At 43.8% G+C, this 27,501-nt stretch overlaps 1 protein-coding gene across 1 annotated transcript; it reads left to right on the forward strand.

Moving 5' to 3' along the window:
- The first annotated feature begins 3,348 nt into the window (after nt 1-3,348).
- On the forward strand, nt 3,349-27,501 carry LOC146197236 (scoloptoxin SSD14-like). The gene is made up of 10 exons (XM_084596451.1): nt 3,349-3,469; nt 8,264-8,364; nt 9,983-10,184; nt 11,884-12,047; nt 13,699-13,903; nt 16,594-16,669; nt 18,436-18,632; nt 18,715-18,952; nt 25,772-25,885; nt 27,355-27,501. Exons 1-10 carry the CDS (start codon nt 3,405-3,407, stop codon nt 27,499-27,501), a joined length of 1,509 nt encoding a protein of 502 aa, XP_084452577.1. The 5' UTR covers nt 3,349-3,404.

Genomic DNA, 27,501 nt, shown 5'->3' on the forward strand with positions numbered 1-27,501 from the left:
GAAATCAAAATACAGCATAGCTTAAGTTTAGTGCGTCCCCGAGGTGTATTATGGCAACATTCAATACGCGCATGAAGCGCAGGCCACGGGACACAAAATGAACACGAGCCGAATATATCATCCTCGCACACGCATTCCCGTTTCTTACGTGGCCCGATATGTTCTAGGACACTGCACACGGGCGTTGAGAGAATGCTGTAAGGGCCAGGGAGACTTGTTCATAGTATTTATCTCGGAGTTTTAGACGCTTCTGACACGAGTCCCTAAAGAAAGAGCTGTTAGCGGCGATTTATACGCAAGTATATTTTTTGGTTGCCTTCACTGCACAGCTCATGTGCACCCGCGCCACTTCATTTGTGTACAACAGAAGTGCTTCGCAGAGAATTCCAGGCAAAATAAATATCGGGTTCCAATTGGGCATTCCAGTTGGAATCAAACGGATGCAATACGTCAGTCGAAGTGGGCTCGTGAATTCATTGGGCAGCGAAATTGTGTTCCGTACTTTTATTTGGATAGTCCAATTGGTTTACAGTTGCTATTGGATCATCAGGGCCAAGCTTCAGTTGGAACGGCAAATTAGACATGGCTTCTAATTGGTGCTATACACTGATAACTGGGAGCTTCAATTACGCTTCCAAGCGCATCATTCAGTATAGCCCGCGTACCGAATCTTAACTACTGATTTTGTGACTGCATTTACGTGTGCGCTCAGCTCCCGATTGGAAAATCCAGTTAGAAGCCAATAATTACCTTGAGTAGGATCTACATAGAGGTCTGTATAAAACATCTAATTGCCCCGCCGGGATGGCGCAGTGGTTACGGCGCTCGACTACTGTTCCCAAGGACGCGGGATCGAATCCCGGCCTCGGCGGCCGCTTTTCGACGGAGGCGAAAAGCAAGGCGCCCGTGTGCTGTGCGATGTCAGTGCACGTTAAAGAACCCCAGGTGGTCGAAATTTCCGGAGTCCTCCGCTGCGGCGTCTCTCATAGCCTGAGTCGCTTTGGGACGTTAAACCCAACAAACCAACCAACCAACCAAAACATCTAATTAGGTTCTTGGAAAATATAAAGCTTTATCTGATAATTTGTTTTCACCATTGCTGTAATGACTGTAGTTAGGATTAAAAACATCTTTCCTCAACGAACTAGCACCACTGGCTACATCAAGAAGGTTCTTTGAATGGAAAACATAATCCCGAAGAAAAATTAGAGGATCTCTTAGATGTTTCTTAAAAGGAGAAAAATGAAAGCCTACCCTTTCTCTCCTAGCATTTGCCTCTCATCGTTTGCCTCTTTCTCTTTGCCTCTTAATATTTGCCTCTTATCGTTTGCCTCTTTCTCTTTGCCTCTTACCACTTGCCTCTTATCGTTCGCCTAATTCTCTTTTTCTCTTTGTTTCGTAAGTCATGAAGAGTTATACCTAGTCATTGTAATCATTATCACTAATCGCTAGACATTTTTACTCATTTCCAGTCAGTTGTGGTAATTTCAAGTAGTCGTTTGACATATTGGTCGTTTCGTAGTCATGATGAATTATGCCTAGTCACTGTAATTATTACCATTCATCGCTAAGCATTGTTATTCATTTCCAATCAGTAGCGGCCATTACAACTCGTGGCTTGACATATTGGTCATTACATGTCATTTTTAGTGATTATGAACCATCATTATGAATCATCATTATTAGTCATTATCATTAGTCAATAACTCTATCGATATCTATAACATTGAGTCGTTACCTATCACAATGAATCGTTTCCATTCTTAATCTCCCTCCTCACACGCCCGCTATTTACGAGTGACACATCAGCGCACAGATGCGACGCACAGATCACGGGCACAGCTCCCGCGCACAGATTTTCGCACTGGGAGCATCGTTATTTCAATGCACATGTACTGAATACCTCGGTGTTTTTTCACCTCTTTAGGCTTGTAGCGTTCATATCGTTTAAGTGCTTCCTGTAAGGCACTCTGAATTGTCATTTGTATCCGGAGCGAACACCTGATCTTCAAGGATGTTGTTGGAGCTATGGTTCCAATAACCGTAATGGAACATTCCAGCAAGTGGACATTCCAACTGGTTTCGATGGAATCGAAACCAGTTAGAAGCACATACCATTAGAAACAATCGGAATGTGCAGTTGCATATATGGAACTAGTTGGAATGTCCTGACTGAAGGTGGATCCAGCTCGAACGTTCTATTACAATGCATCCAGAATTTTATTTGAGTCTACCAATGGGTTCCGAAAACACAACTGGTAATTTTACACTCAGACAACAGAATAAATCCAGTATGTTCTGCCAGGGATGCATACGCTAGACCTAAGTCATTAATGATGGCCACCATTTTAACAACGGAGATTCCTTCACGCTTTCCTTTTTCTGCCGTTCCGCTCCTTATAATAAGCGGCCCGTCGATATCGCAAAGCACACGAAACGCAACGCCAAATGGTTTTAGCCATGTGACGATGCTACGGAGACGGAAACTCACGGGCGTGTGTAACCAGAAAAGCGGCCGCCGCACGCAATGTGCCATGTGCAATGGGAGGTTGGAAAGCAGGAGAAATACAATGTTCTTGGCAGCTTTGTCGATGCAGAACATGCAGGACATGTCCTAATGGGCCACACGAACAGCGCTACAATGGCATCGTTCAGTGGGCAGCGGACAGATTTTGCGACCACATTTACGGCCGCATATTACATTGTACAGTTCGCACTTTACTCCTCTGCGCAGCCCATGAGAAATCTTAGTTAAAATAAGTAATATGACATTCACGATGAAGAGCTGTGGGAACGTACGTATATGGTTAATTGGCGAACCAGATGTACCTCCAGTTTATAAAGCGCTCTTTAAAGCTAAGTCTTACTTTCCGACGACCGTCAGAAGCTTGAATCGCTAGCGATACGAGATGGATCTGGTTTTCGGATTGACTATGTATATTTAAAATCTATGCATATTTAAAAAAGCATTGACTATGCATATTTAAAAAGTATAAAATTCAAAGTTATGTATATTTTATCAAGGGCAGTGTATACAAATGTCTCAGTTCTCGGTGGGTACCCCAACCACTTCGTAAGGAATGAAGGAAGGATGACGGCATACTAAGAAGAGGAAGCGAGCTATGTTGCCTTTCGTATTTAGCTAACAGCCGCCGATTGAATTGGATAACGCGGCCTCGTATTTAGCAGCCGAATAAAAAGCAAACGGCAAATCAAGCTGGTGATACTTTTGAAAGATATCGAACTCTCAATCATTGCATTGAACACTAGCCAATAACCGTGCTCTGAACTGTGGCTTTTTATTATTTCCTACGAAACTGTGAGCTTACATATTCGTCCTGCACAGGTGCATATACAAAAAGAACGGAACAACGGTCGACGCGGCCATCGCTACGCTACTGTGCATGGGAGTAGTCTTGCCTCACTCTATGGGGATTGGAGGAGGGTTCATTGCCACCATATACTCCAGGTACGTGACGTGCTTCTCACGGCCATACGGTCTAGTTATTTCCACTTGGAGCTTTTTGCAAGCGGTTGTCCCTGAACCTGTAACATTCGTAGCAAAATTTAATTCGTGCCGATTGGAGGAAAGTATTTAAGTGAGGTCACGGCACAATTTCTGATGAACAGCATAGCTAGTGCAGTGCACGCGAGCTGGAGCAGACGGCGATAAGACAATAAGGCATGCCGGCAGCCTTTGGCTGTGCTACCTGCACCAAAAGGTGGCAGCAAATGTGACGCAAGTGCGTGCTCCTTTACAACAGTTCCTGGCATTTAGGACTGCCATGAACACACAGTTATAAATTTGAATGCCACGTGCTTTTTTATATCATTCTTCAAGCTAATCGGATACCTAACCAGGACCAGCGGACACTAAAAAAAAAATATTTTTCCGTACTACCCGTTTTTTTTTCTTTTTTTCTGACGCATTAAAATGCTTTCGACCACCGCTGTTGATTAGTGTATATATTGTCTGCAAGCAGCGCTAACAATACCGGAGTGTGCAAATATTTTTAATTTGTGAATATATTTTTATCTGATTCGGTGAACGAGTCAAATAGCGCGTGCTGAAAATTATTCCGGGCGAATTAAATCAATTCTTAATATTCGAATAATTTTCGTGCAACTGGTATCAGCTCAATTAGGGCATGCCTTAGCTCTCTTTCTTTTTTTTTTTTTATTACGAATCTTTCAGAAAGAGGGCACCATCGATACTTCTTTGTATACCAATGCGCCTAAAAGTGGATTCAGCACTACGTCGCAGTTCATTCGTTTGGCGGAGTTTAAACCTTCAAGGCTAGTCGACGTCGCAGCGTTCAGTCAGGTTTAGCAAACCATACTAGATATGCCCGATCTCGTTCTACCCATTTGCTGAGATGTAAAGTCAGCTTATTCGTTGTCCACTCCACTAGCAAATGAACGTGCGTAACATGAAGACGTCACAGTCAGTTTACTGACAGTGTTGCGTCTCCCCTACTGAATCTGTCGTCTTTGAAAACTTGCATATTTGTCACGTTTTATGTCGCAGCCACAAATGCTTCGTATTAATATTTGGACGAATATTTGTACAAACTCCGAATCACAAAATTATGCTATTCGTATTCGACCCTGTCTTTTACTATTCGCTTCATGTTCGATTTCCTTATAACTGCACTATCGGTACTCGATTCTGTAGTTAGTCTGACCTATTTGTATACTGTTCGGATTCGTAAAAGCACTTACAAGGACCTGGATCACAACGGGGAAATAAGAACAAAATACCACAGTAATCGTCTCGCAGTTGCTGGACACTTATACCATGCAATAAGGGAATTCGGAATGATGACGAGGGGACATATCATTATTATCATCATTTAGACTATATCTCAAATGCAGAAAAAAGGCATACGCCATATCTCTCTCGTTGACCCTTTTTGTATCAGTTGCGGACACGTTATCCCTGCCAACTTCCAACGCTCATCCGAACAAGTGACTTTCCTACCTGCACTCTGCTACGCTTGCCTTCACTTGGTAATCAACCCGCTAATCTTAAAACTATGATTTTGTCTTCGCATGGGATGCCCATTTCTTCTTGATTCATATTGAAGGAAATCACTGCTTCGTGTTTGCTCCTTGAAGAACTCTTCTTTCTTCCAGTCTTCCTAACGTTACAAATTTCATTTTCCTTTCTATAGTTCGTTGTGCTTCCCTCGAGGTAATTGCAAGCCTTTTCTTTAGCCTCCAAGTTTCCGTTCCATAGATGAGTGCTGGTGACATATAAATGTCGTATACATTCCTCTTGAGGAATACTGGTTAGGTTCCTTTCGTGACCTGAAACTTGCGACCGAATGCTCTCCATATCGCTTTTATTCACCAGTAATTATTTCATTCCCGTGGCCCAAGTATGCGGTTACTAAACCTTGCCTAAGTCTATTTGCTTACCTCTGGGAAACAGGCAGCGCGAAGCGAATGGGGACGTCAATGAAAACAAACACACGACAGGACTGGCTGTCCTGTCCTGTAATATCCTAGTGAGGGTATAGCGAGCCTTCCAATATATCCCGCCGACTGTACCCACACTAAATTGTCACTCGAGGTCAACTTCCTGACAAATTCATAGGCTTTCATGTCCATCGTAAACCACTATGCCCTTCGTTAGGCCAACAGCTCTGATTGTCTATAATAGATTAGGGTTGATTTAGGTTTCGGGGGGGATTTTGACCACTCATGGTTTTGCAAAATGAAGTTCTACACCTCCCTCGAAATTCAGCAGCCGCGGGAAATATTAGGTCGCATGAGGAGTCGTGACACCATGCTCTCCAGCAAAGATGTGTTGGTTAGACTCTCCAACCAGCCCCAGAAATCTACATGTCCTGCTTTTTTCGGTTTCTCCCTGTACTGGCCTTGCTTTCACCCTATTTCATATTGATCGCTTCCGGTATTTCGCCAAACTCAATTTATTTGTCTTCTGCCATCACGTTCGATCAAAACTGATGCCATCTGTTTCAACTAACTTCTCAATAATATTTACCTGATACCACGCACTCGAGCTCCCTTTCACACTCCCCAGGGATTAAGGAGTAGTGCTCAGACAACCATAACTAAGAACCTTGTATACATAGCAGTGCGGAACTGCTGAAAAACGAGTATTGCAATGATTTATGCGAGCAGTAAAATGCTTGAGTCGGTTAAACAAACAATTTTGTCGCGCTGAACTTTGGCACAGAAATAGCGTACAATTGTGTATAGCTTTTAGTGCCAGCTTGGAAGATACTGGTGGCGTCATCTGGCGAATATCCGCGGGGGCATAGAGAGAGAGAGAAGGGGGGGGGGGGGGGGGGAGCGAGATTTGAGTGGCTCATATGAGCACACAAAACCTTGCTTGCACTAAATGCACTGAAGATTGACGAACATTTTCTGCGCTTGTTATTGTTACTGCAGTCGAGAAAGCATCTTCAAATGAGCCACTCCACGTCCTCGCTCTCCCTCTTCCGCACTTCACGAATATTCCCCAGATGGCGCCACCAGTATCACCCACGTGAAAGTGGCTTCTTTTGACGCGGATTTCCATCACTTCTGAGAGAATCAAGCAACTACATCCTTCAAATCGGTATTGAAAGCTGTAGAGGGTTGTATGCTATCGGTGTGCCAATTTCCAGAGCTAATAAGCGAGCGGTTTAATCGATACAAGCATTTTACGGTTCGCACAAAGCGTTGCAGCACCAGTTCTATGATCCTCCTCAAAGCCATCTACCAGACAGCCAATTTTGCAGTGAGCTACCGTCCCCGTCTTTCCCCATTCTTATCGGCTACTCCAAATCAAGAAAGTTAATCGTTGAAAATAGGAGGAGGAAATTTCCTTCCTCTTTCGAAGACCTGTGACTCATTCTAACGGACTTGAGAAGAGCAGCCAATCTTATGCGAAGGAGTATAACAAGCACTGCAGTTACATTAGGTGTAAAAACAACTTGACTAATGCTCTGCGAGTAAAGCTTGCTATTACGACGACCACTCCGCTTTTCCTGGAGCACCTGTAGAATAACCGCATGCCAAAATCACTAAACTGACAAATGCGAGCAAGAAATTGAAGCAAGCAAATAAATAGATAGTGCGCACGCCTCGAAGATATATATCAATTAACTAAAATTTGAGGGACACATAAGTTGCACGTTAAATAGTACGCCACGAAAGTGTGCTTCTGTCTCCGGCTCCCCTTGCGGTTCTTCACTCGCATACATGCACTTCGCTACTCATGTAATCACTAATCTGTTAATTTTGGCCACCAGTGTGCTACGCATAACCACAAGCGTGCAGTAATCAGCTACCATATTATGCGAATGGCCATCCCACACAGATATGCATAAATCTCTTTAACCAAAGGCCCTACAAATCTGTCTGCGCGGCCCAGGAGTGGTGTGTCATGTCTGATAGTCACCCCCAAGAACCTAACAGGGCCGATGCACCACAACCTTTCCCAGCAGCCCACGCCCCGACTACGGGGCGGTGCGGTGAAGGATCAGCAAGTCAAATTGCTCGCGCGTGTTTGAGTCAACTGTCGAGGGAGTTCCTCGAGGCGGAACTGTGATCCGCGCGCACAGTTTCATAATTGCAGACCCTTCACGGCCCATATTGCAGTCGTGGCGTATAGGCTGCCGAAATGTGATGGCCTTGTCGAGTTCTTGTGGGTGACCGTCTGACTCGGGATTCAATGTAACTTGCAAGGGTGGAAGAACGGGCTAGTTGGTAAATCATCTTGGAAAGCAAAATAGCGCACTTCAAAACACAGACACAGGAAGGGAACGACAGCGCTGTGTTGTCGTTCCCTTCCTGTGTCTGTGTTTTGAAGTGCGCTTTTTTTCTTTCCAAAATCGGGATTCAATGGTTCCGGAGGATTCGACTCCCATTCAAAAAGGAGCTAGCCGAGTTCGTAGATACTGACAACTCAGCCATGTCACGTGGTCACGTGACGTCACGCAACACTCAATCGGTACCCAACAAGAAATCGGTACCAGGCCATGTCACCTGCCAACTACCACCTGCCAGAGACATTCCGATTATTTTTCGCTCACAAAGCTGACGCCGATTTTTGCGGAGAACGAGCCCTTTAATGCTATCGAGTTCAATTCTTAGTTTTGTTACCCCTATTACTTTGCCGAAGTTTAATAGTTTATTACCCTGTATCATTATCATTGTTACATTATTTCCTTGAAAAGCATATTGTCATACTTATGTGAGTTACTGATTGCTTAAAAAACAAACATTCTGTCGTATTATTTTCCTGCAGAGCCACTAAAAAGGCTGAAGTCTTGATAGCCCGCGAAAAAGCACCTGCGCGTGCTACAAAAGAAATGTTCATCAACAGGACAATGAAAGACAGGATCTGGGGTGAGCTCTGACTGTACTTTTTTGCCTGCCAATTCATGAAAAAAGCATCAGTGATTTAGCTCTGGTTAAACCTGGTTAGAAGTGGAAGCTTCTTTTGCCTGCTGCATTATTTCTTTATCACGCCCTATCAGTGTATGGCGCTACATTATTGGGGACACTTAAGCTCAGCCTTTCAGGGTAATGACGCGAAAGCATAAGCTACCAGCTCACATATAAAATCCAGCTTTGACCAAGCTGTATGCACGTGCCTGCGTGTCCTAGGGGTAACGTGAATGGAAAGAGTTCTGGCAGGCTGATTCTGATATCACCCTCCCATGTGAAAGGAGCGACCCGAGTTGGCTGCTCCTGCTCGTGGCAGAGGGGTGACGTGAATTCGAATTTCATGGCAGGCTTATTCAAATGTCACCGTCTCACATGAAGGGCGAGGCCCGAGTTGGCGCTTTTCAGGCACCCACCGACACTGACGATGAAGGCTCGAGCTAGCTGGCGTAGTGAAGCTCCAGATTCAAAAGGTAGGATTCCTGGCATAAGATCATGTATTCTTGCTCTGACCCCAAATCAAGAAATTATTGGGAAGCAAATACAGCCCATGGGTTTGATGTTATTGTGCCTCTCAGCCCGACACGCTTCGGAAGTTGGGCGACACTGTTATGTGTTCAGCTTCATGTGGTATGAAAACCATGAAACCTAATGATGCCAGTCAAACAATATTCACATCATTTCCGTGGCATTTCGTCGCAGCCTCGTTCTCACGCTCACCGGACGAAGCCGGTCCTATGGTACACAAAAACTCACGTGACACGTGTGCTTGTTACGGTTGATGCAGTTGTGTGCGCTCCTAATTCCCGCGGTTCCACCTTGACGTTTCAAGATGTTCAGAGTTGGACACTACACATCACTTCTAAATTCTCTTTTTTTTTCAAATTCTAGAAGTTTACTTGACTTTTGCTAATGAAAGGCTCATATATCCAAGTAAAGCGAACGCGGGCATACTTGTAAAGTGCTCATTCCCCTTTACTACACTGGTAAGTTTCGCAAAGCCAAGGCTGGTGCTAATGTGTCGGCTCCTACCAGATAAGTCTTCTTGCAATCCAAGAAACGACATTCATTGCAAAAGTTGCCCCATGTTGATTTGCGTGACTTTCACTCTCTACTCAACTTCTCAAGATTACGTGGGGCGGAAACATCGTCATCGGTCAATCATTCACCGCAGAACTGCAAAGAAATGGGAACTTTATAGTTTTCTTAGATAGTGTCTGGCCGAAAACTCAGGTTCTGCACTAAGTATACGGCGTTTATAGGGGCAAACTATGAAAGCTTCGCTGATTTTCATATGCGCAAATTATAAATAATTCACGAGAGAAAAATTTAATGAAAAAGCGAAAACTACATTATGCAAATAACCTAACAACACACAAATGAAACTATTCTGGCACAGATACGTCTTTGTAGCCGAATTTTTATTTTGGGTCGAACTCGAGTCAGCCATATTTTTCCAGATTTTAGTTTCTCTTTTCCTATAGCGTTCCTGTGGTACGTGCACCTTAATCAAACGACACTTTGACATTCTTCAGCTGGACAGCCTCTTACACCATATTTGTGCTATGGAACGTTACAGGTGGTCGTTCGGTAGGCGTACCGGGAGAACTTCGCGGCTACAAGGCGCTTCACGAGCGCTTCAATGGCACTCTGAAGTGGACAGAACTCTTCGATGATGCCATAAGGCTGGCCAGACGGGGTTTCGCCGTGGGACCACATCTCGCCCAGGCACTGCGAGTGGGCGCGAGTGTTAAGGAGAACACTCTTGCTGAAAAGCTTTGGTGAGATGCCCCCCCCCCCTCCCTCTCTCTCTCTCTCTCCTTTTCGATTCCCCATCACCCCCCCCCCCCCCCCTCCACATCTCCACAATGCTCATTCTTAAATCATTGCATATAAAAGAATATTTCAATATTTCTTGATACTTTAGTTCTCAGCGAAATCGTTAGCAATGAATTTTAAGACTGTTGCTTCTTTATTTTGTCAGAATGGATTAAAAATTAAATACGGCACTTTAATGGCGTTCCTAACATGTGCATGTTTTTGGACACTCTCCGCCAATACGATACGCGTTGAGCGCAAGTGGTATTCACCGATTTTTCAAGAAACCGGAAAACTTGAGCGCAATGTATGCAAACCTTTACACTATAAATGCAAATAAATCTATATGAGAGTAGAAAAGGTGTACAATGTCCCCTAGCGCACTCCTTATCTTTATTAGGGTTGATTTTCATCGCTAAAAATGCGAGATACCTATAGTGGCGAGGAAACAGTTTCTCACTTCAAAACATGCCAAGCTCCCGCAGTTGATAAGTTTTTAACGAAGCCTTCAAGCTCATTTAATTGCTAATTTCAACATTTCTAGTGCCGCCGGTAAGTGTCTTCTGAGATTTCTAATGATATTAAATAAATGCCGTTTCACATGGAAATGTGCTTTTGTTGCCAGCAGCATAGTATTCCGTATATTTAGTGGCCGAAAATCTACCCAGTACTGAGAAGAATACCTTGCGGTCTGTGCTAGAGGGCATTACTGCACTTTGACTCCTCTGTGGGGTAATTTATGCTAAACGTGTAGCTCACGCGTTAATGTAGTCGAGTAGGGAGCGACGATGAGGCCGATGCGTCCAGGCAATAAATGAGGATGGGTTGTTTGATGGGTCCTCTTGCCCTCTTTTTCTAGTTCTGACAATAAAACATCCTCATTTATTCAAGGAAATGATTCGGTGAAATAAGGTAAAACGACCAATTTTTTTTTTTTTTTTTTGTGCGCTTCGCTTTAGATTTTCAGCGATTTGAGGGGCAGTTCCAGCTCGGGTATTCTTGCATTAATGGGTAAATGCACCATAGCCTTACATTGAACATGACGGCGATTGTCCCTCCTGAGCGCCGTATTCTGAAGAAAATACAACTCCATCTGGGTCCCTCGGAGACCACAGACCGCTGGGAATTCTAAAATTTACTTTGATGTCGGACGCTTGTTAGTTCCTGGTCCTTCATGGGATACCATGTTAGCGACATTGCCTAGAAGCATTTTAAGTCCTCCAGGCTGCCCAGAAACGTCTTGTGCTCGTTAGAAAAACACGGGACCACAGGAAGAATGTTTATAGAAGAAATGACGATACCATACGGGAACGCAAGAAAAAGAAAGATGGATAGCCAGAAACATGACATTTTTTTTTTTTTTCAGTGTCAGTACGCTTTAGATTTGCAGTGAATAAAAGGAATAGAAACTGGTAAACTAACTGCGATATTATGGGCACAACTTCCTTCTCACTTTGCACACTTCTCCATTAATCAGTATGCGAAAACCGGTTTCATATACTGCTGTATCGTTTCTCTAAAAAAAAAGTCTTGGATGGCAAGCTTTAAGTCTTCAGTATATTCGACTTATTTCTCTCATATCGTCGCTATGTAGCACGCACTCAACTAAGATTTTCGCATGAATTGGCGTAAAAGTGCACATTTTTGTCCTGTTTTTTCCAGGGAGACCTTCTCCAACAATGCAACGGGTGAAATGTTAGCCGAGGGGGAGCTGCTTATTCAAGAGGATCTGGCAAACACGCTGGAGCTCATTGCGAAAAATGGAGCTGACTACTTCTACAAGAGCGATTTGACAAAAGAGACTGTGGAGTCAATCAATGCTAATGGCAAGTCAGCATTGTGCTTGTGAACAAAATTATATTTTGTTTAATTTAACTGTAGGTACTATCTGCACAAACAAGCATGGTAGATTTTATTTCTAGGCGAGGGGACACACTAGCTGTGTGGTATTCAATCCACGTACTCTGGGTTATTATTCTGACAAGCGACAAATTTTATTTCGGTTGTGGATCGCTTTATCTCTTACGTGAGTCTTCCAGTGGGCAGGAACTGTTCTAAAATCCAAGCTGCTACTAGTGCTACGCGAAGTCGGAGGCTGTTTATTATTGCTGTAACCATGCAGTCAAGAAGGAGCACAATATAGACGTCGTGCAGTTCTTTTGAACGTTACCATTGTCTCCCAAGGCCCTAAACATAAGCACCTCAAGTGTTTTGTCATTTTTCAGTAATGCGGCCGCCAGGACGCACCTCACAGCAGGAAATATATTGCGGGACATTCTATGGCCTGTAAAAACTTTAGGCAGTTTGCACACATGTAGCTATATTGCGAAATCGCAGGCATTTCTTAACTATTTTCTTTTTTACAGGCGTAGTTAGCATTATTTTTCTATTTCGCAAAATATTGACCTAAATTACTGATTTCGCCACCAGCACCAACATCTTTTCTTCTGGACATCTTGAGCTATGTACATTTTAAGCCCCTAACAATGACTCCGTTATCAGTATAGTGTTGATTTTGTCAATCTTGGGGCGTACATTGCAATATTAATTTGCATTTTTGAGGCCTGTGAAGTGGTCCAGGCGAAAAAATAGCTTTTTTTTTTTTTTTCAACCCAAAATTAAAATCGAAGCTGAAGTGTTTAAGTGCACAGAAGCTCTGATACTTCCATCCACACCAAACGAAACTCCGCAGCTCGTTTTCAACCACTCGACTTCCTCTACTACGTTGGCTCGGTGGTAACTGCGAAAAACTACTCAGTCGGGGTACACGTATTCAATCCCAGCCGCGCCGGCCGCACTTTGATGTAGGCGAAACTGAAGGCGCCCATGTACTGTGCTATGTAAGTACATGTTAAGAAAGCCTAAGTATGCTAAATAGCCTAAGTCGCTTTGGGACTAACCAATCTAAACCGAGCTTTCGAACTTCAATCCAAAGTTTGTGAATTCATCCCTCTTTTACTTTATGCAATTTTCTATACAAGGTAAAAAGCATCAAGCGTGTTTAACAACAAGGCAGTTTGGGTTAGTTGGTGGACTTTTCTCATTTTGGCGAAGCCTGAAGAGCAAAAAAAGACAGGAACGTAAGAGAAACATAGGTAAAAACATTTCGCCAAAATAAGCAAACTACACTAACTAGCCCAAGAACATTCTGGCTGAAAAAGCCTAGATGCTAGAGTTTGCTCATTTTGGAGAAGCCCGTCGCGCAAAAGAGACAGGGACGCGAGAGTGTGTCCCCCGTGCGTCTCTTTCCCGTTCCTGCCATGTGCCTCTCTCACACCTCTGTATATTTAAGCATCAGGCTTTACCAAAATGAGTGTTAAACAAGATTTATGCATTCACTCCTTACCATCTACTTCCCCTCTCCTCCGTCTGGACGCAGCAAGGCAGGGACTCAGTAGGAGGTAGTCTACATGTTCTTTCTTCCTTCAGTTGCAACAAGATCACCATTAGTACTTCCCTGTATTTTTTTTTTTGCAGGTGGTCTAATGACAGAGGACGACTTCGCGAATTACACCGTGGAGTGGGTGGATCCCGTGAAAGCAAGTTTTAGGGACGGGCACACCGTCATCTCGGCGCCGCCACCGGGCAGCGGACCTGTGCTTGCGTACATCCTCGGCATAATGGACCAGTTCCGTGAATACGAAGGCGCGCAGTTAAAAGACGACGCTCTCACACTACACAGGTAAAGTGTGACCTCACTTGCGCTTTCTTTTTTCCTTTTAATGCAACAGCCTTAGCAGCCCTATCATAAAAAAACCATTGGCGTCGGAGAGAGTTTTGTGAGCAAAATATTGTTACGTGGTGACAAACGAAGAGGACAGCACAACATGGCGATAGGGTGAAGGATGATTTAATGGTTGGCCTAGCGCGAGGGCTCCTCTCGAGCCACTGCCGATCGTCGTCTTCGTAACACTTCCCGGGGCCACCGAGCGATCGTTCCGATCGGTTCGCTTGAAGTTGATGATGACATAACGGTGAGTATGTTCAAGGAAAGACAGTGAATGACTTGCTTGCTACCACGATGTCTGATGCGTGGGTGATCCGCCTTCCCTGGCGCTCTTCAACCATCCGCCACCAAAGCATCCATGGGACCGATGTCTCGAGGTCGCGTCGGGCGGCTTAGGCGGGGTTGCTTGTTCGTGTCTATCGGTTCCTTCGAGTCATTCGGGTCTTTCGGGCCCTTAGTCTCGGTTCTGGTTGGTCTGTCTGTTCTCCTTGTCTTCAGATCCGGGCAAGGGGCTGGGCAGTGGTAGTTGGTTGGGTCTGGGCTGGAAGGGCTGGGGCGAAGCTGCTCGGCGATGTCCCTGGGATCTCGGTCGATGGCAGATGGCGTCGATGTTCCAAGGCGAGGATGGAGATGACGTACCCCGCACCTCCAACCAAAATGTTACGTGGTGACAATCAAAGAAGACGACACAGCATGGCAGCAGGATTAACGATGATTTTAATGGTTGGCTTAGCGCGAGGGCTTCTCTCGCGCCACTGCCGATCGTCTTTTTCGTAACAATAACATGTCGTTGCGCGGTTTTAATTGTCTGGTGCGATGGCAGGGCAATGATTAGTGAAGTGGTATAATGTCACGAGTGTACATTACATGGACAAGTTGGCCACTCTTGTGAACTCGGTCTTCCCCTTCAAAGTGGATGTCAAATGCGAGAAAAAAAAAAATAGCCTATTTAGATTCGGCGCCGAAGAAAACGTCTCGGTCAAAATTTTCCCACACCTCTCCACTACGGCAAGCATCACAGCTGTATACGGAACTGTTATGAAGGTAAAAGTCTTGCGGGTCTTGCGGGCGAGGGGGATGTTTAATTCCCGCACTTTAAAAAGGCCAATATAAGGAAAAAATAGGTAGTAACCTGCTTTAGATTTATATTAGCCCCGGGGCCACACTGTGGGCTACGGCGGGCACCAGTATTTAATACAGTAAGAGCTACTGTATTTAAATTTAAATAGTTCGCTAATTAAATAATTACGTCGAATAATTTTGTAGCGAGAGCTACATTGGCCACATCTTGCCATTTCGTCGTGCCTGTCCGTACCTGTTCGGTGCCTGTCCGAAGAGCGATGAAGGAGGAGAGGATGAGGAGGATGAAGAAGTCGTGGGAGGCGGTAGCTGGCGGTTGACATGGGCGAGCACTAACTGGACGTAGGGCTTTCTGACATTACGTTTGGCGGGAGGTGCCAACTCGGGCCTCCCCTTTCATATGGGAGGTTGATATCACAATCAGCCTGCCAATACCTTTGTATTCACGTTATCCCTAGGCCATGCAGGCAAGTTCATATGGTTAGGTTAAAGAGAGGCTTTATATGTTGGCTCGTAACTTGCGCTATCGCGTCATCGCGAAGTTGGGACTGAAAACAGACAGAAAGAGGTACCATAGTGGAGGGCTTCGGGCCACCGCGCGATAGAGGCTTTCGCCACATCGCCCTTTAGTGGTCAAAAGAGCTCCCTATTGCATAAATAAAGCTGAAACCATAGAGTAAACTACTACGTGCAAAAGCCACATCTTTACTTCCAAGCCGAACCTAACTGCAGCCAATGCATATAGCTCTCGCGTAACCCCAGGTTTAAGCACAAGCTAAGCTAAACCACAGCAAATTTTTTCATTTGTGATTTTAAGTGCTAAGTTGCATTTGCGGATTGTAGGTCGCCCTCAATATAATACACCCGTGAAAAAAAAGTTAAAAATGCGGCGGGTTACAATGCCTGAAGACGCCCTGATAGGCGTCTTCACAATGCAACACAGCGACAGTTGGCCAGTGTGAATTGTATATCGTTACACCCAGAGATTTCGTCACTCTGCTGGCATCACCTGAACCGGGCACGCGGCGGTTCGTCGTCGCTGCCTCGCCGATAGCCGCCGCAAAGGTACTCAATACTAGCAGTCATATTTCTCGCAATCCGGCTTCAAAGCGGCAAGGCGGAGCGATCGTACGCGCTCGCTGCCACTGTGTTACAGTGAGAGGTCATCTATCAGAGTGACATCTGTCAGCTTTGTAACGCTCGATACAATATTTAAAAATTTGGTTTTCTCCCGTCTTTGGGCTAAGTTCCAAATCTGCAAATACTAATTAAATATAGAAAGTAAACGCACTTAGTTAATGCGCGAAATAACTGAAGCATTCTGCTTCTTACATGGTGACCGCAGGAACCCCAAATACTGCCCTAGAGCTAACATAAATCTATAGTAAGTGCACCTTACTCCAGATTACAAGAGTAAAAATACCCTGTATGGATTATATTCCTTAGGCTGGCGAGGGCGATGATGATGTGATCTCAACGTTAACTAAGCCAGAATCAAACAAGCCCCTATTAAGAAATTCATATGTAAGGAAATTCGCTGTTTTTTTCGTATACCCTTTTTGCAGGTTCACTGAAGCGTGCAAGTTCGCTTATGCCAAACGAGCTTCCCTTGGAGATCCCTCATTTGTAAACTGCACAGAGGTATGTATCCTTAACTCGTTTTGTCTCGTCACGTTTCGTCAAATTCCTCTCTGTAGCCGTTACAGAAATCGACAGCCATCGCGTTTCTCAGTAGCAATAAGAAATAAGCCTCAAGCAGGCTTTATTTACTTGTTCGCCGTTTAATTTTTTAACGCGACAGCTTTTAAAGGCCCCGTTAACCAGGAAATACGGCGTCAGCGTCACCGTTATGAGCAAGAAATAGCGGGCATGGAGCTGGCAGGCGGTAGCTGGCAACTAGTATGGCCGAGCACTGATTCTTAGACGGTCTGCGCAACCTAATGAGACCATATGATAACAGAACGTTGAGAGGAGCTGCCAAATCGAGTTGGTCATTTGAGTTGAGAAGGTGGAATAAGAATCAACCTTCGAGTGCTCCTGGATGCCGAGCAAGGCATGATACTACGGCTTGGTTAAAGTGGGGCGTTATATGTCGGGTATTGGCCTACGACCGGTAGGTGAACAGCGTGGAGCCTGGGTACTGTACGCTAATAAAAATGTGTGATATATTAGAGACACATTAAATGTTCGGTCACTGGACACTGCTTACCGCGCCACGTCGGTGTCGAGTGGTCAAACTCAAGGCATGCCCATATTTGGTATCACGGAGCGGAAATCTGTTCATGGACAGCCACCGACTACTTCCTTAGAGCGGGACCTGTAAAGGGGCCAAAGGACAAGAGTCGCGAGGGAGCTAACAAAGGCCGCCGGCGGCCGCGGAAACCGGTCAACCCGTGAAAAGAAGGCACAACAATGGAGCGAAAGGGCTTCTACTACTGCTACTGCTACTGCTACTGCTACTGCTACTGCTACTGCTACTGCTACTGCTACTGCTACTGCTACAGCTACTAATTTTCGACCTTATAAGCTGTATACGCTTCGCGTAAAAATTTATTCGGAACGAATTGTTCGTGGGTGTGATTCCGCAATTTAAGACGCTATTGAATTCGGCCGTCAACATTGCTCTGCTAGTCAACCATTGCTGATTTCCGGGTTCCAAGCTATCATAGTCCGCTCCTACTGCTCAAGCGTTATGATATATATTTCGTGGACGTTGTCTTTGTCCAAAATGTTTAGTGTTCATTAGGATAATCGCCGCAAAACTGGCGTTTTTTCTCGTAAATTGTCGGGTGGATTTTGGGCCGTCTACTTGGTTGTGGAAATGTGCTGACGTGTAATCGTCTAAGCACTTCTTCCTCATTCAGTGCCCTGTACCTTAGTGTGGAATCTTCTACTTTTAATGTTTAGTATGTATTTCCTTGTAAGGGATGATAACGCCGCAGTGCTCTACTATCACTACCAGCGGAACCAGGTATGCAAGATGTCGAGCGGCGACGGCCCGTCATTATTTTTGCGGAGTTAGCTATGGTCGGGTAGCTCAAATGCAGATATACCACTCCGTTAATGCGGCGAGTTTCATTGTTGTGGAAGTTTTCTTGCTCGCGCAAAACCTTACATTTACGGCCGTTTCAAAAGTGTATTAACATATTGAGAAAGTGCTCTCCTAGGTTTTAAAACGTTGAGAACCGGGTTATGAATGAAAAAGAAAAAAAAAAAAACGTGCAAGAATGCTTTTCTCTTGAAAAAAAAAAAATGTAGACATGACTGGCCTAATCGAGGCTTTTCTTCTAGCTTGGACGGTTCATGTACACATGAACTAGAAACAGGTACGATCTGTTACATGATGCGCGTTAGTTTATTATTTGGGCATACATTTTAATTTCGTCGTTTTCCTACTTCAACTGCAGTTGGTTCGAAACATGACCTCCGCCAACTTCGCAAGAAGCGCAAGAGCCAAAATAAACGACAGCTGCACGTTCGCGGACCCCGGTTACTATGGCTTCGTGAACGAATCCCAGACACTGGGCAACGGCGGCACGGCACACGCCACATTCTGGGGTCCTGACGGCTACGTCATTGCTGTCTCCAGCAGCATCAACTATTTGTACGAACTGTGATTTACTAGTTTTGTTTGTTTTCTCTAACTCTAACACCACACTACAATATTTTATTTAAATGTTGCGCAGCTTTGGGAGTTTGGTGCGCACGAAGTCCGGAGTGCTGCTGAACAATCAGATGAGCGACTTCTCGACGCCCGGCCAGAGCAACCTCAACAAAGTTCCCCCTTCCCCATCCAACTTCATCGAGCCAGGAAAGCGACCCATGTCGTCCATGGCACCGGCGATCGTCGTCGACAAATGCGGAGATGTCAAGCTCGCTCTGGGAGGCACAGGAGGATCCAGGATTACTACTGGCGTTGCATTGGTTTGTCAATCGATTTTTTTTTAACAATCGGTGCTTACCATCCAACTACATAACAAAATTTCTAAAATAAGGATATGAATCCCTTCTGCCGCTTCTGTGGCGAGAAAGACAACTTCGACCATAATATCTGGGCGTGCAAAGTCCATAAGCCTTTCTCAGAACTTTTGCCTGATCCCTTTAAAGAAGCTTGGGATAAGCTAAGGTCCAACGATGATACGGTCGTTCAATCCAAGGCCGTCGAATGGGCCGAAGTCCCCAACGCCCTCCGCGGCCTGCGGTACGCTAGCTAACATCCCTCAATCCTCCACCCTCATTCACAAAGTTTTATCAACCTCAACTAGAGCGCAGCAGAGTGAACAGATTTCTAAAAATATTCGCCATTAAAGAAAACTTCGTCGTCCCATACATTATCTGTTCTCAAGAAGATACTGGAAACGAGTAAGGATGATTCGACGCAGTCAGTGACTGCTTTAAGGGGAGGTGGCGACCCTTTTGCGCTGACACAAACGAAAGTGAATAAATGATAATCAGCATCATCATCAGCACTAGCATGGTTTAGGGGGAGAAGGAGTAGGGGTGGCACCCTTACTGCACAAAAATAAACATTTAGGGCAGAAGCAGTTGCAGCATAGGCGTCAATGAGATGATGGAGATTACGCCACTGCTCTTTTCTCTTGACTAGACCCTTCGCGTTTGAAATGTTTATTGAAGCGAAGAAAGCTCCATGCTTTTCCCTCTCAAGTGTTCTAGCCTGCTCGACCAACGTTCACATATATTGCACATTTTCTTATACAGTCGTCGGCATAAAAAATAGTCGGCACCCCTGTATCGGAAATAACCGGGGGCTGCGTAAAAAAAATTGTATCATGGTAATTTATGGTTCTAGTTATTGATCATTACTTGGTGCGTGAGAATATTGCAATGAATTAATTATTTCGCGAATTATTCAGATGTAAAAATTAAAAATTGAAAAACAAAACTGGGTTAAAACATATCAGAATGCCGAAAATGAAGAGCCATTTTTTCATGATGCAGATTAAAAAATTTAGGGTGTGTAATTGATCAACTACGTATTTGAAATAATCGCAAAATAAAAAAATGCGTTGATAGGTGGTAAACTCCTCAGAATGGAAAGCCAATTTTTCATGATCCTAAATGTCGGTGTATGAAGAAATTAAAATTAGAAATGCGAGAAAAGAAACATTGTTTGTGTGAAACGCTATCGCATCGCTTCCTCAACGACAGAGAGTAAGTGTCCCCTAATGTTTTAGTGCTGTCTTGATTTTCACGGTACTAGTAAAAAATTCAGCCTCGACACCAACCGTAGGCTGCGCCTATTTCTTTACCATACCAGTTTTCTCCACTTTGTGAATAAATACGAGCTTATGGTAGTCATTGATGCAATCATTTGTGCTATCTACCGTCCTCCCAATACGACTGTTTGCTTTTCTTTTGAATTTAATCGAATCCTCTGTGAAATTTGTGCGCATTGTCCCAACTCTACACTACTCATATTTGGAGACTTCAAATTCCCTAGTATAAACTGGTTCACGCAATCAGTCACAGCGAGTGAAACTGAAGCTCACATGCTTCTTAAATCATGTCTTGATTTCTCGCTATCGGAACTTATCATCAATCCCACACGTCGCACATCGAGTACCGCCAACATTCTCGATTTATTACTAACAAATAATCCTGATATTTGTTCAGACATAATTCATTTAGACGATGATTGTGATCACGACGTAATAACAGGACGCATTACCGGTTCCTTTACCGAAAAGAAAACTACCATTAAACAAATCAGATATTACAACAGAGCTAATTTTGAAAGAATTAACATTGAATTAGATTATTTCTCTGTCCAGTTCAAGAATCAATATTTATTGTGCCCTGATGAGCAAAATTGGGATTTATTCAAAACTACCCTTACTAACCTTATCAACACCTTTGTGCCTCTTATGTCCAAAATGTAACAGCAATACACCATGGTTTAATCAGAAGGTGCGGAGTATGAATAACAAAATAAGCGACTTTACCAACAGTACCCCCCCCCCCCCCCCCCCGCTCTGCCTCCCCTCGCAGAAAACAATGGTAGTTTAGGCACATGGGAAAGTACAAGAAATGCGACAAAGAATACCAGTCATTATTAAAATCCACTCGACGTCAGTTTTTAAGTCATGACTTGTTCTCTCTGCTAACCAACAATTCTCGTAAATTTTGGCGCATCATAAATCCTACCTTTCATCCTGACATTTTGCTTTCCGACAGTAACGGCGTCGTAATCAATGAATCCGATTGTGCTCAGGTTTTTAACATTACCTTCTCATCAGTTTTTACTAAAGAAGAAATTAGCTCATCTCCTGTCTTAAATACATTTCATGACATTTGCATGCATGAACTAGTTATTAACGAAGAAGTATTTCAGCTTTAATAAGCAATCTTAAAATTACAAGTAGCTCGGATCACTTTGGCTTTAACAATAAGATACTAAAAAATACATCCCGAAGCATATCCGCTATCTCTTCCTGTTCGTTTTCGCAGTCGTTATCGAACGGACTGGAGTGTAGCAAAGATAATACCTAATCAGGTGAACGTTCCTCCTAACTAAACTATCGACCCACCTCGTTAACCAGCAACTTTTGCAAACTTCTAGAGCATATCATTCATAGCCAAGCCATATACTATCTCGAAGACTATAACATTATCTTCAAATATCAGCACGGTTTTCGCAAGGGTTTTTTTTTTATGTGACACTCAACTAGCTGGCTTTGTTAATGACTTACAATCATCACGTAACGCTGGCTTTCAGGTCGACACAGTTTTTCTGGACTTTTCAAAATCATTCGATTGGGTCCCTCATCACAGACTTCCTCTAAAACTAACACACCTTAACGTCCACCTTAAAGTGCTCGCCTGGATTAAGAACTTTCTCCTAGGTCTCAGATCACCTCATTTAATAATTCTTACTCTTCTTCGACTTATGTGTTATCTGGTGTACCTCAAAGAAGCATGCTTGGTACTTCGGTTTTTCTAATCAATATTAATGATTGACCTGCCTATGTAACATCTAGAGTTCGTCTTTTCGCAGACGACTGTTGGCGCTCATCCTGGTTAATGACTTAAACGTTTTTAAAACAAAACGCATCTTTCACTCGTCGTACAGCTCGCATTTCAACGAATTGCATGTTCAATGACAATGCTGTAGAAATAACAAACGCTTACAAATACCTCGGGGCCCCGCCGGGGTGGCGAAGTGGTTATGGCGCTCGACTACTGTTCACAAGGATGAGGGATCGAATCCCGGCCTAGGCGGCCGCTTTTTGATGGAGGCGAAAAGCAAGGCGCTCGTGTGCTGTGCGATGTCAGTGCAAATTAAAGAACCTCAGGTGGTCGAAATTTTCGTAGCCCTCCACTAAGGCGTCTCTCATAGCCCGAGTCGCTTTGGGACGTTAACACCCACAAACCAAACAATACCTTGGGGAGCACCTTCAGTTTGATCTAACATGGCATCACCATATCGACCTCACCCTAGCTGCAGCTAACCGCTCACTTCGTCTTTTTAAACGCACTCTCAAACACGCTCCTATCCATGTTAAAAAAGTTCCTTATATCACTTTTATACGCCCTAAAATTGAATATGCTGCAGATATTTGGGACCCTGATCAAGCCTATAGTTATCGCCAACATCGAATCCTTGCAGAACAATGCTTTGTGTTTTATATTTTCAGACTACTCACCTTTCACAAGCGTCAGAGCATTAAAACAACGTGGTGAACTGGAAGACTTATCATGTCGTCGTGAACACGCTCGGTTAACTCTTTTCCATAAGCTTTATCACAATCCATTACTTCGCAGGGATTTGTTTCAGTCACCTCATGCCATACTTCCATGACTTAATCATGCCTTCAAGGTTAAACGCGCAAAGTGTCGTTCATCGTCTTATGCCAATTCATTCATTCCTCGCATCTACCATTCAATGGAATAACTTGCCATCGCACATCGCTACCGAAACTGACATAAAAAAATTCCAAGAGGTACCTCGCTGTGGCGTAAATGTGTAGAATATTTTGAAGTTTCTTGATTTCTTTTGATGTTATGCCTAATGTTTAATTATTGTTTATTGTTGTAGTTGTTGTTGATCATTTTATCGTATTTATTACCATTCTATCATTTCAATTCCCCCCCCCCTCCCCCCCATGTCTTTGGAGGGCCTTTAAGGGTAACCTGAATAAATAAATAAATATACATGAACTACAATAACTAAGCAAGTTATTCATGAGCTGTTTTTTTTTTTTTACTTTAAATCGTGTTCGATACGCATACAGAGTAAGCTCCAGGTTTTGGCACAAGAGAAGCGTGAGGAGCAGTGCAGTAGATTTAAAGCCTTATTTGTCCCGTTGCGATGAAAGCCGGCAGCTTCGTGCCAGAATGGTGGTCATAAAAATACGTCATCAAGCGTCCATAGGACACAAACGCTTTCGAAACTCCTTTACCGAGGACATCGCCGCTCCAGACATTCCTACATATACATATCATTCGTCTATAGTACATTGTCACGTGGTAGTGACAAGACGGTAGACACAATTGAAGAGACCCGGATTTCACTGGAATAAACTATCTATTGGGCTGACTTGCGCCCGTTAGAGAACTAAGCGGTAGCGATAACAACGAGACTGCTCAAAGGACATCAAACTACGAATACCCGCAGAATTTGGCAGCACCCAATTTAAAGACGTCGAAGAACCATCTAGATAACCAGTCAAAGGAACTTGGGAACATCTGGACGATACGGAAACAGTCGTGCATTACTGCAATCACTAAGAGAGAAATCTCGCCGCATCTCGCCCTACAAATGGGATGCTCTGACGACCTCCGGCGCTGCATGGTTATACACAAAAAACAATATACACAAGCGAATTAAACCAGGACGTTAACACAGATGATGCGCTCTCTACCAACTGCCAGTTTTGGTGGTACGAAGAAGAAGAAAGCTTCACACAAAACGTGGGGTTACAATATGAAGAAGTAAACAAAAGATTCAGAAAAAAAAATAAATGAAAATAAAACGAAAATAATGACCAATTATAACTTTTTGTCACATTGTCCAAACGTCCTGTCACATTGTCCAAACGGAGAAGCATCACCTCCTTGCTGTTGAGCGCCACCGACGGAACACTCACGCATTCTCCTTTTTCCCCCGCAGTCGTGGCCTAGTGGTTAGGGCGTCCGTCTCGGCTGCGGGAGGTGGTTCGTTCGAAACACGCCGCCGGACACCCACCGGTAAAAATGGGTACAAGCGTCCCCCGGCCTGGCGCCCGGCTCTCATAGGGGTGTGCGCTTGGAAGAGGCTCCGCAAACCCCGTTCGCAAGTACTACTGAGAAATGGGATGCTGTCGCGCCGTCAGGAATGAACTACGAGTCTGGTTGTTCTATTAGGCGAAGGAGGTTTGTACGGGCCGAAATAACAACGCAAAGGTTTTCCACTTAGTATTTTCACTTAGTCTGCGGCGGCGAATCGGCGTCGACACTAAGACTTGGTCTCCCGGCTAATGCTCAGCGTCGCGCCGTCGTAAGTTGCTGATATTTAATGCCCAGCCGAGCGAGTCATCGGGCTTCCTCTGCGCGGTGGCGGCTTCGTCGACGTTCGTATTTTCCCTCACGGGCGGTAGCATCGCGTCGAGCGTTGTCGTGGGCTCCCTGCCATTACAAGTTGAACCGGCATCGCCCTTTTTGTTAACTATAGACGACGATGTTACATTGGCGATGATCACGTATCACAGAATGTCATCCCATGTCTTATGTCTTACCACTAAAGAAAACACGCAAAAAGCTTATGTGTTACAAAAGCAGTTTCTTCGGATTATTGAAAATGTCCCACGTTATTTTCATACTCATGATCTCTTTAAAAAATACAATATTATGCCAGTTACTAAAGCTTACGACTATCGACTATGTAAGTCAGTTAAACGAGATTTCATAAATAATTCTAGGTTTCTGCAGTCACTAGCTGAACTGAAAGCAAGCGATAGAGCGTACGCTACACGCAAAAATGAACAATGGAAGGTACACACATACAGAACTAACTATGGTCTCCAAACATTACACAACATACTGCCACGAACATTAAACGATCTGGATAGAAAACACATTAAACTTGAATCAATCACTTATAAAGAGCTTAGAAAACATTTTTTGTCCGTTTAGAGGTGTGCATTATTATTTTCCTATGCTAGAAGTCTGCACTAGTGTTGTATTAGTTATTTTTTTTCTCTCATTCCATCCCCCCCCCCCCCCCCCCCATCCTGTGAAGAATGTTGTCTGTTGCAACGTTATGTTAATTTTAGTGTGTATACTTTGTGATTGTATATTTTCTGCACTGCCGATGTGAAGCTGTCATTGTTATTGTTTTGGGGGCCTGCGGCCTTGTCAAGTTGTCATTACGACAACTTTTACTGCTGTGCTCCCTCATCCTATGTACACATTGGGTGTAAATAAAACATTATTATTATTATTATTATTATTATTATTATTATTATTATTATTATTATTATTATTATTATTATTATTATTATTATTATTATTATTATTATTATTATTATTATTATTATTATTATGTTCGGTGTCCACGTACATGGCAAGCATGTTGTCCGTGTCAAATCCAACGTCTTGCCGATTAGCTGCTATTCCCCGCTGCCTTCACTAGTATAGTAAACATTTACAAGGATTACCGCAATCGTTAGCGTAATGTTTTGTTTCTTTTTATCCAAAGACGCTATGGCGTGTCTTTTATCGAACGGTGATTTCTTACTATTACAGGCGGCCATGCGGACATTGTGGCAAGGCAATACTATTAAGGAAGCCATTGACTTCCCCAGGCTGCATCACCAACTTGTCCCCGACCAACTTGACGTGGAACCGTTCTTCCCTAAGGTAAGGTTATCACCTATTTGCTTAAGGAGTCGGCTAAGTTTTATGGGACCCTTCTGTCAAGGACTCACGAGGGCTTATACTTGCGTAATGCATCTGTCGCGCATTAAAGCTTACTTCTCTACGCGTAAAACCCAGCTCCCCGCCTCCCCCTTCCCCCTAAAAGAAAAGATCAGAACCGTGTCAAATGCGACAAAATATTCCGTAGTTATCTTGTAACGTCGGACGTTTCCGCTGTTCAGTAGCTTTGTCTTTGGGAGTTTTCAGTAGTCTGTAGATTCTATCCATCTGGTAAAGAAAGAATTAAGCTATGCACTACGTAACCCAGAAAACTATATTACACCTTGACTCGCTCACCCTGAGCCGTCGCATGGATGAAGTTCTTCCATGGTTATTGATCGGAGTGGCTAGGAGAGAGATGAAAGAACGATGATATAGGTGGCGAAAGAGAAGAATAGAGACGAGTGTGAAAATATATTTTCGACACTAGCGTAGCTGGTGTTGGTAAATAAAAAGGGTCATAGCTTGACCACTGGTAGTGCATTGCAGTGGCTATGGCGCCTAATTCAACCTCCACGCGCTATTGCGCCGTTCCATGCACATTATCCTCTTCGTCTTCTTTTTTTTTTTTTTTGACCTCACGACTTGATGAAAAGCATAAAATAGTCATTTCCAACTGCGCGGTTGCTATTTTAGAGTGACTGAGAGAAAGAGCGCAAATGGCATGGCACCGAAGAACAGCAGGTTCGAATATTTTGCTTCTATAGTCACTCGGACGCGCCATCAATGCACTGCAGTTCTTGCCATGCTTCTTGACCTCCTCATGCCTTCAGCTCCGGTTTATTCCCGGAGAAAAGTACCGGATTCTATGGAACCGCAAGTCTTTAGAAAATAAGTTTTTCTTCTCTTCAAAAACTGATATTTGTGTCATCGACAGCTTGAAACTTCCCAGTGGCACAAATCGCCCAACTGTGGCTATTAAAAAGTTAATTAGTTAGCTTTATTTCATTATTACTGTAACATGAATAATTTATTTTTAATATTTAGTCCGCCATATTTAGCAATTTTTACACTGCTTGATTAAACGCTTGATGTTTATTAGGAGCATAAAACCGTCATGTGCATGCTGTCTTTGGCAATGCAAAGATGTTAACTGCGCAAGTATTGAATGAAACAGTAGGTGATCAAATCTATTAGGAGAAAATCATTTTTACCGACAGCAGCGCAGGGAAAACCGTGTGTAAATATCACTGTACAGAGTGCTAAGAACGAAATATAGGAGGACAGAAGGAATGAGTATATGGACATGACTTTTGTACAAAAAAATCAAAATGAAGATATCAATTAATAAAGTAGTGCGTCCATGCTTGTAGACATTTGTTCTTGGCAGCTTAAAGAAAAGCCACAAACAATGTCTATTTTATAGGGAACCGGTGCCCATATCGCTGATATACGACTGCCTTCATTTCCAGACTTATGGGAAAGAGCTTGAGAGACGGGGACACAAAATGAACTATCACCCAGAAAGAACCTCCACCATTATGGGCGTACGTGAAAGCGGTGGACGCCTGTACGCCAACGCAGACTTCAGGAAAGGCGGCTCTGTGGACGGTCAGTGA

The sequence above is a fragment of the Amblyomma maculatum genome, chromosome 3, assembly GCF_055883805.1.
Source record: "Amblyomma maculatum isolate TAMU_Amacu chromosome 3, ASM5588380v1, whole genome shotgun sequence".
Taxonomy (NCBI): Eukaryota; Metazoa; Arthropoda; class Arachnida; order Ixodida; family Ixodidae; genus Amblyomma; species Amblyomma maculatum.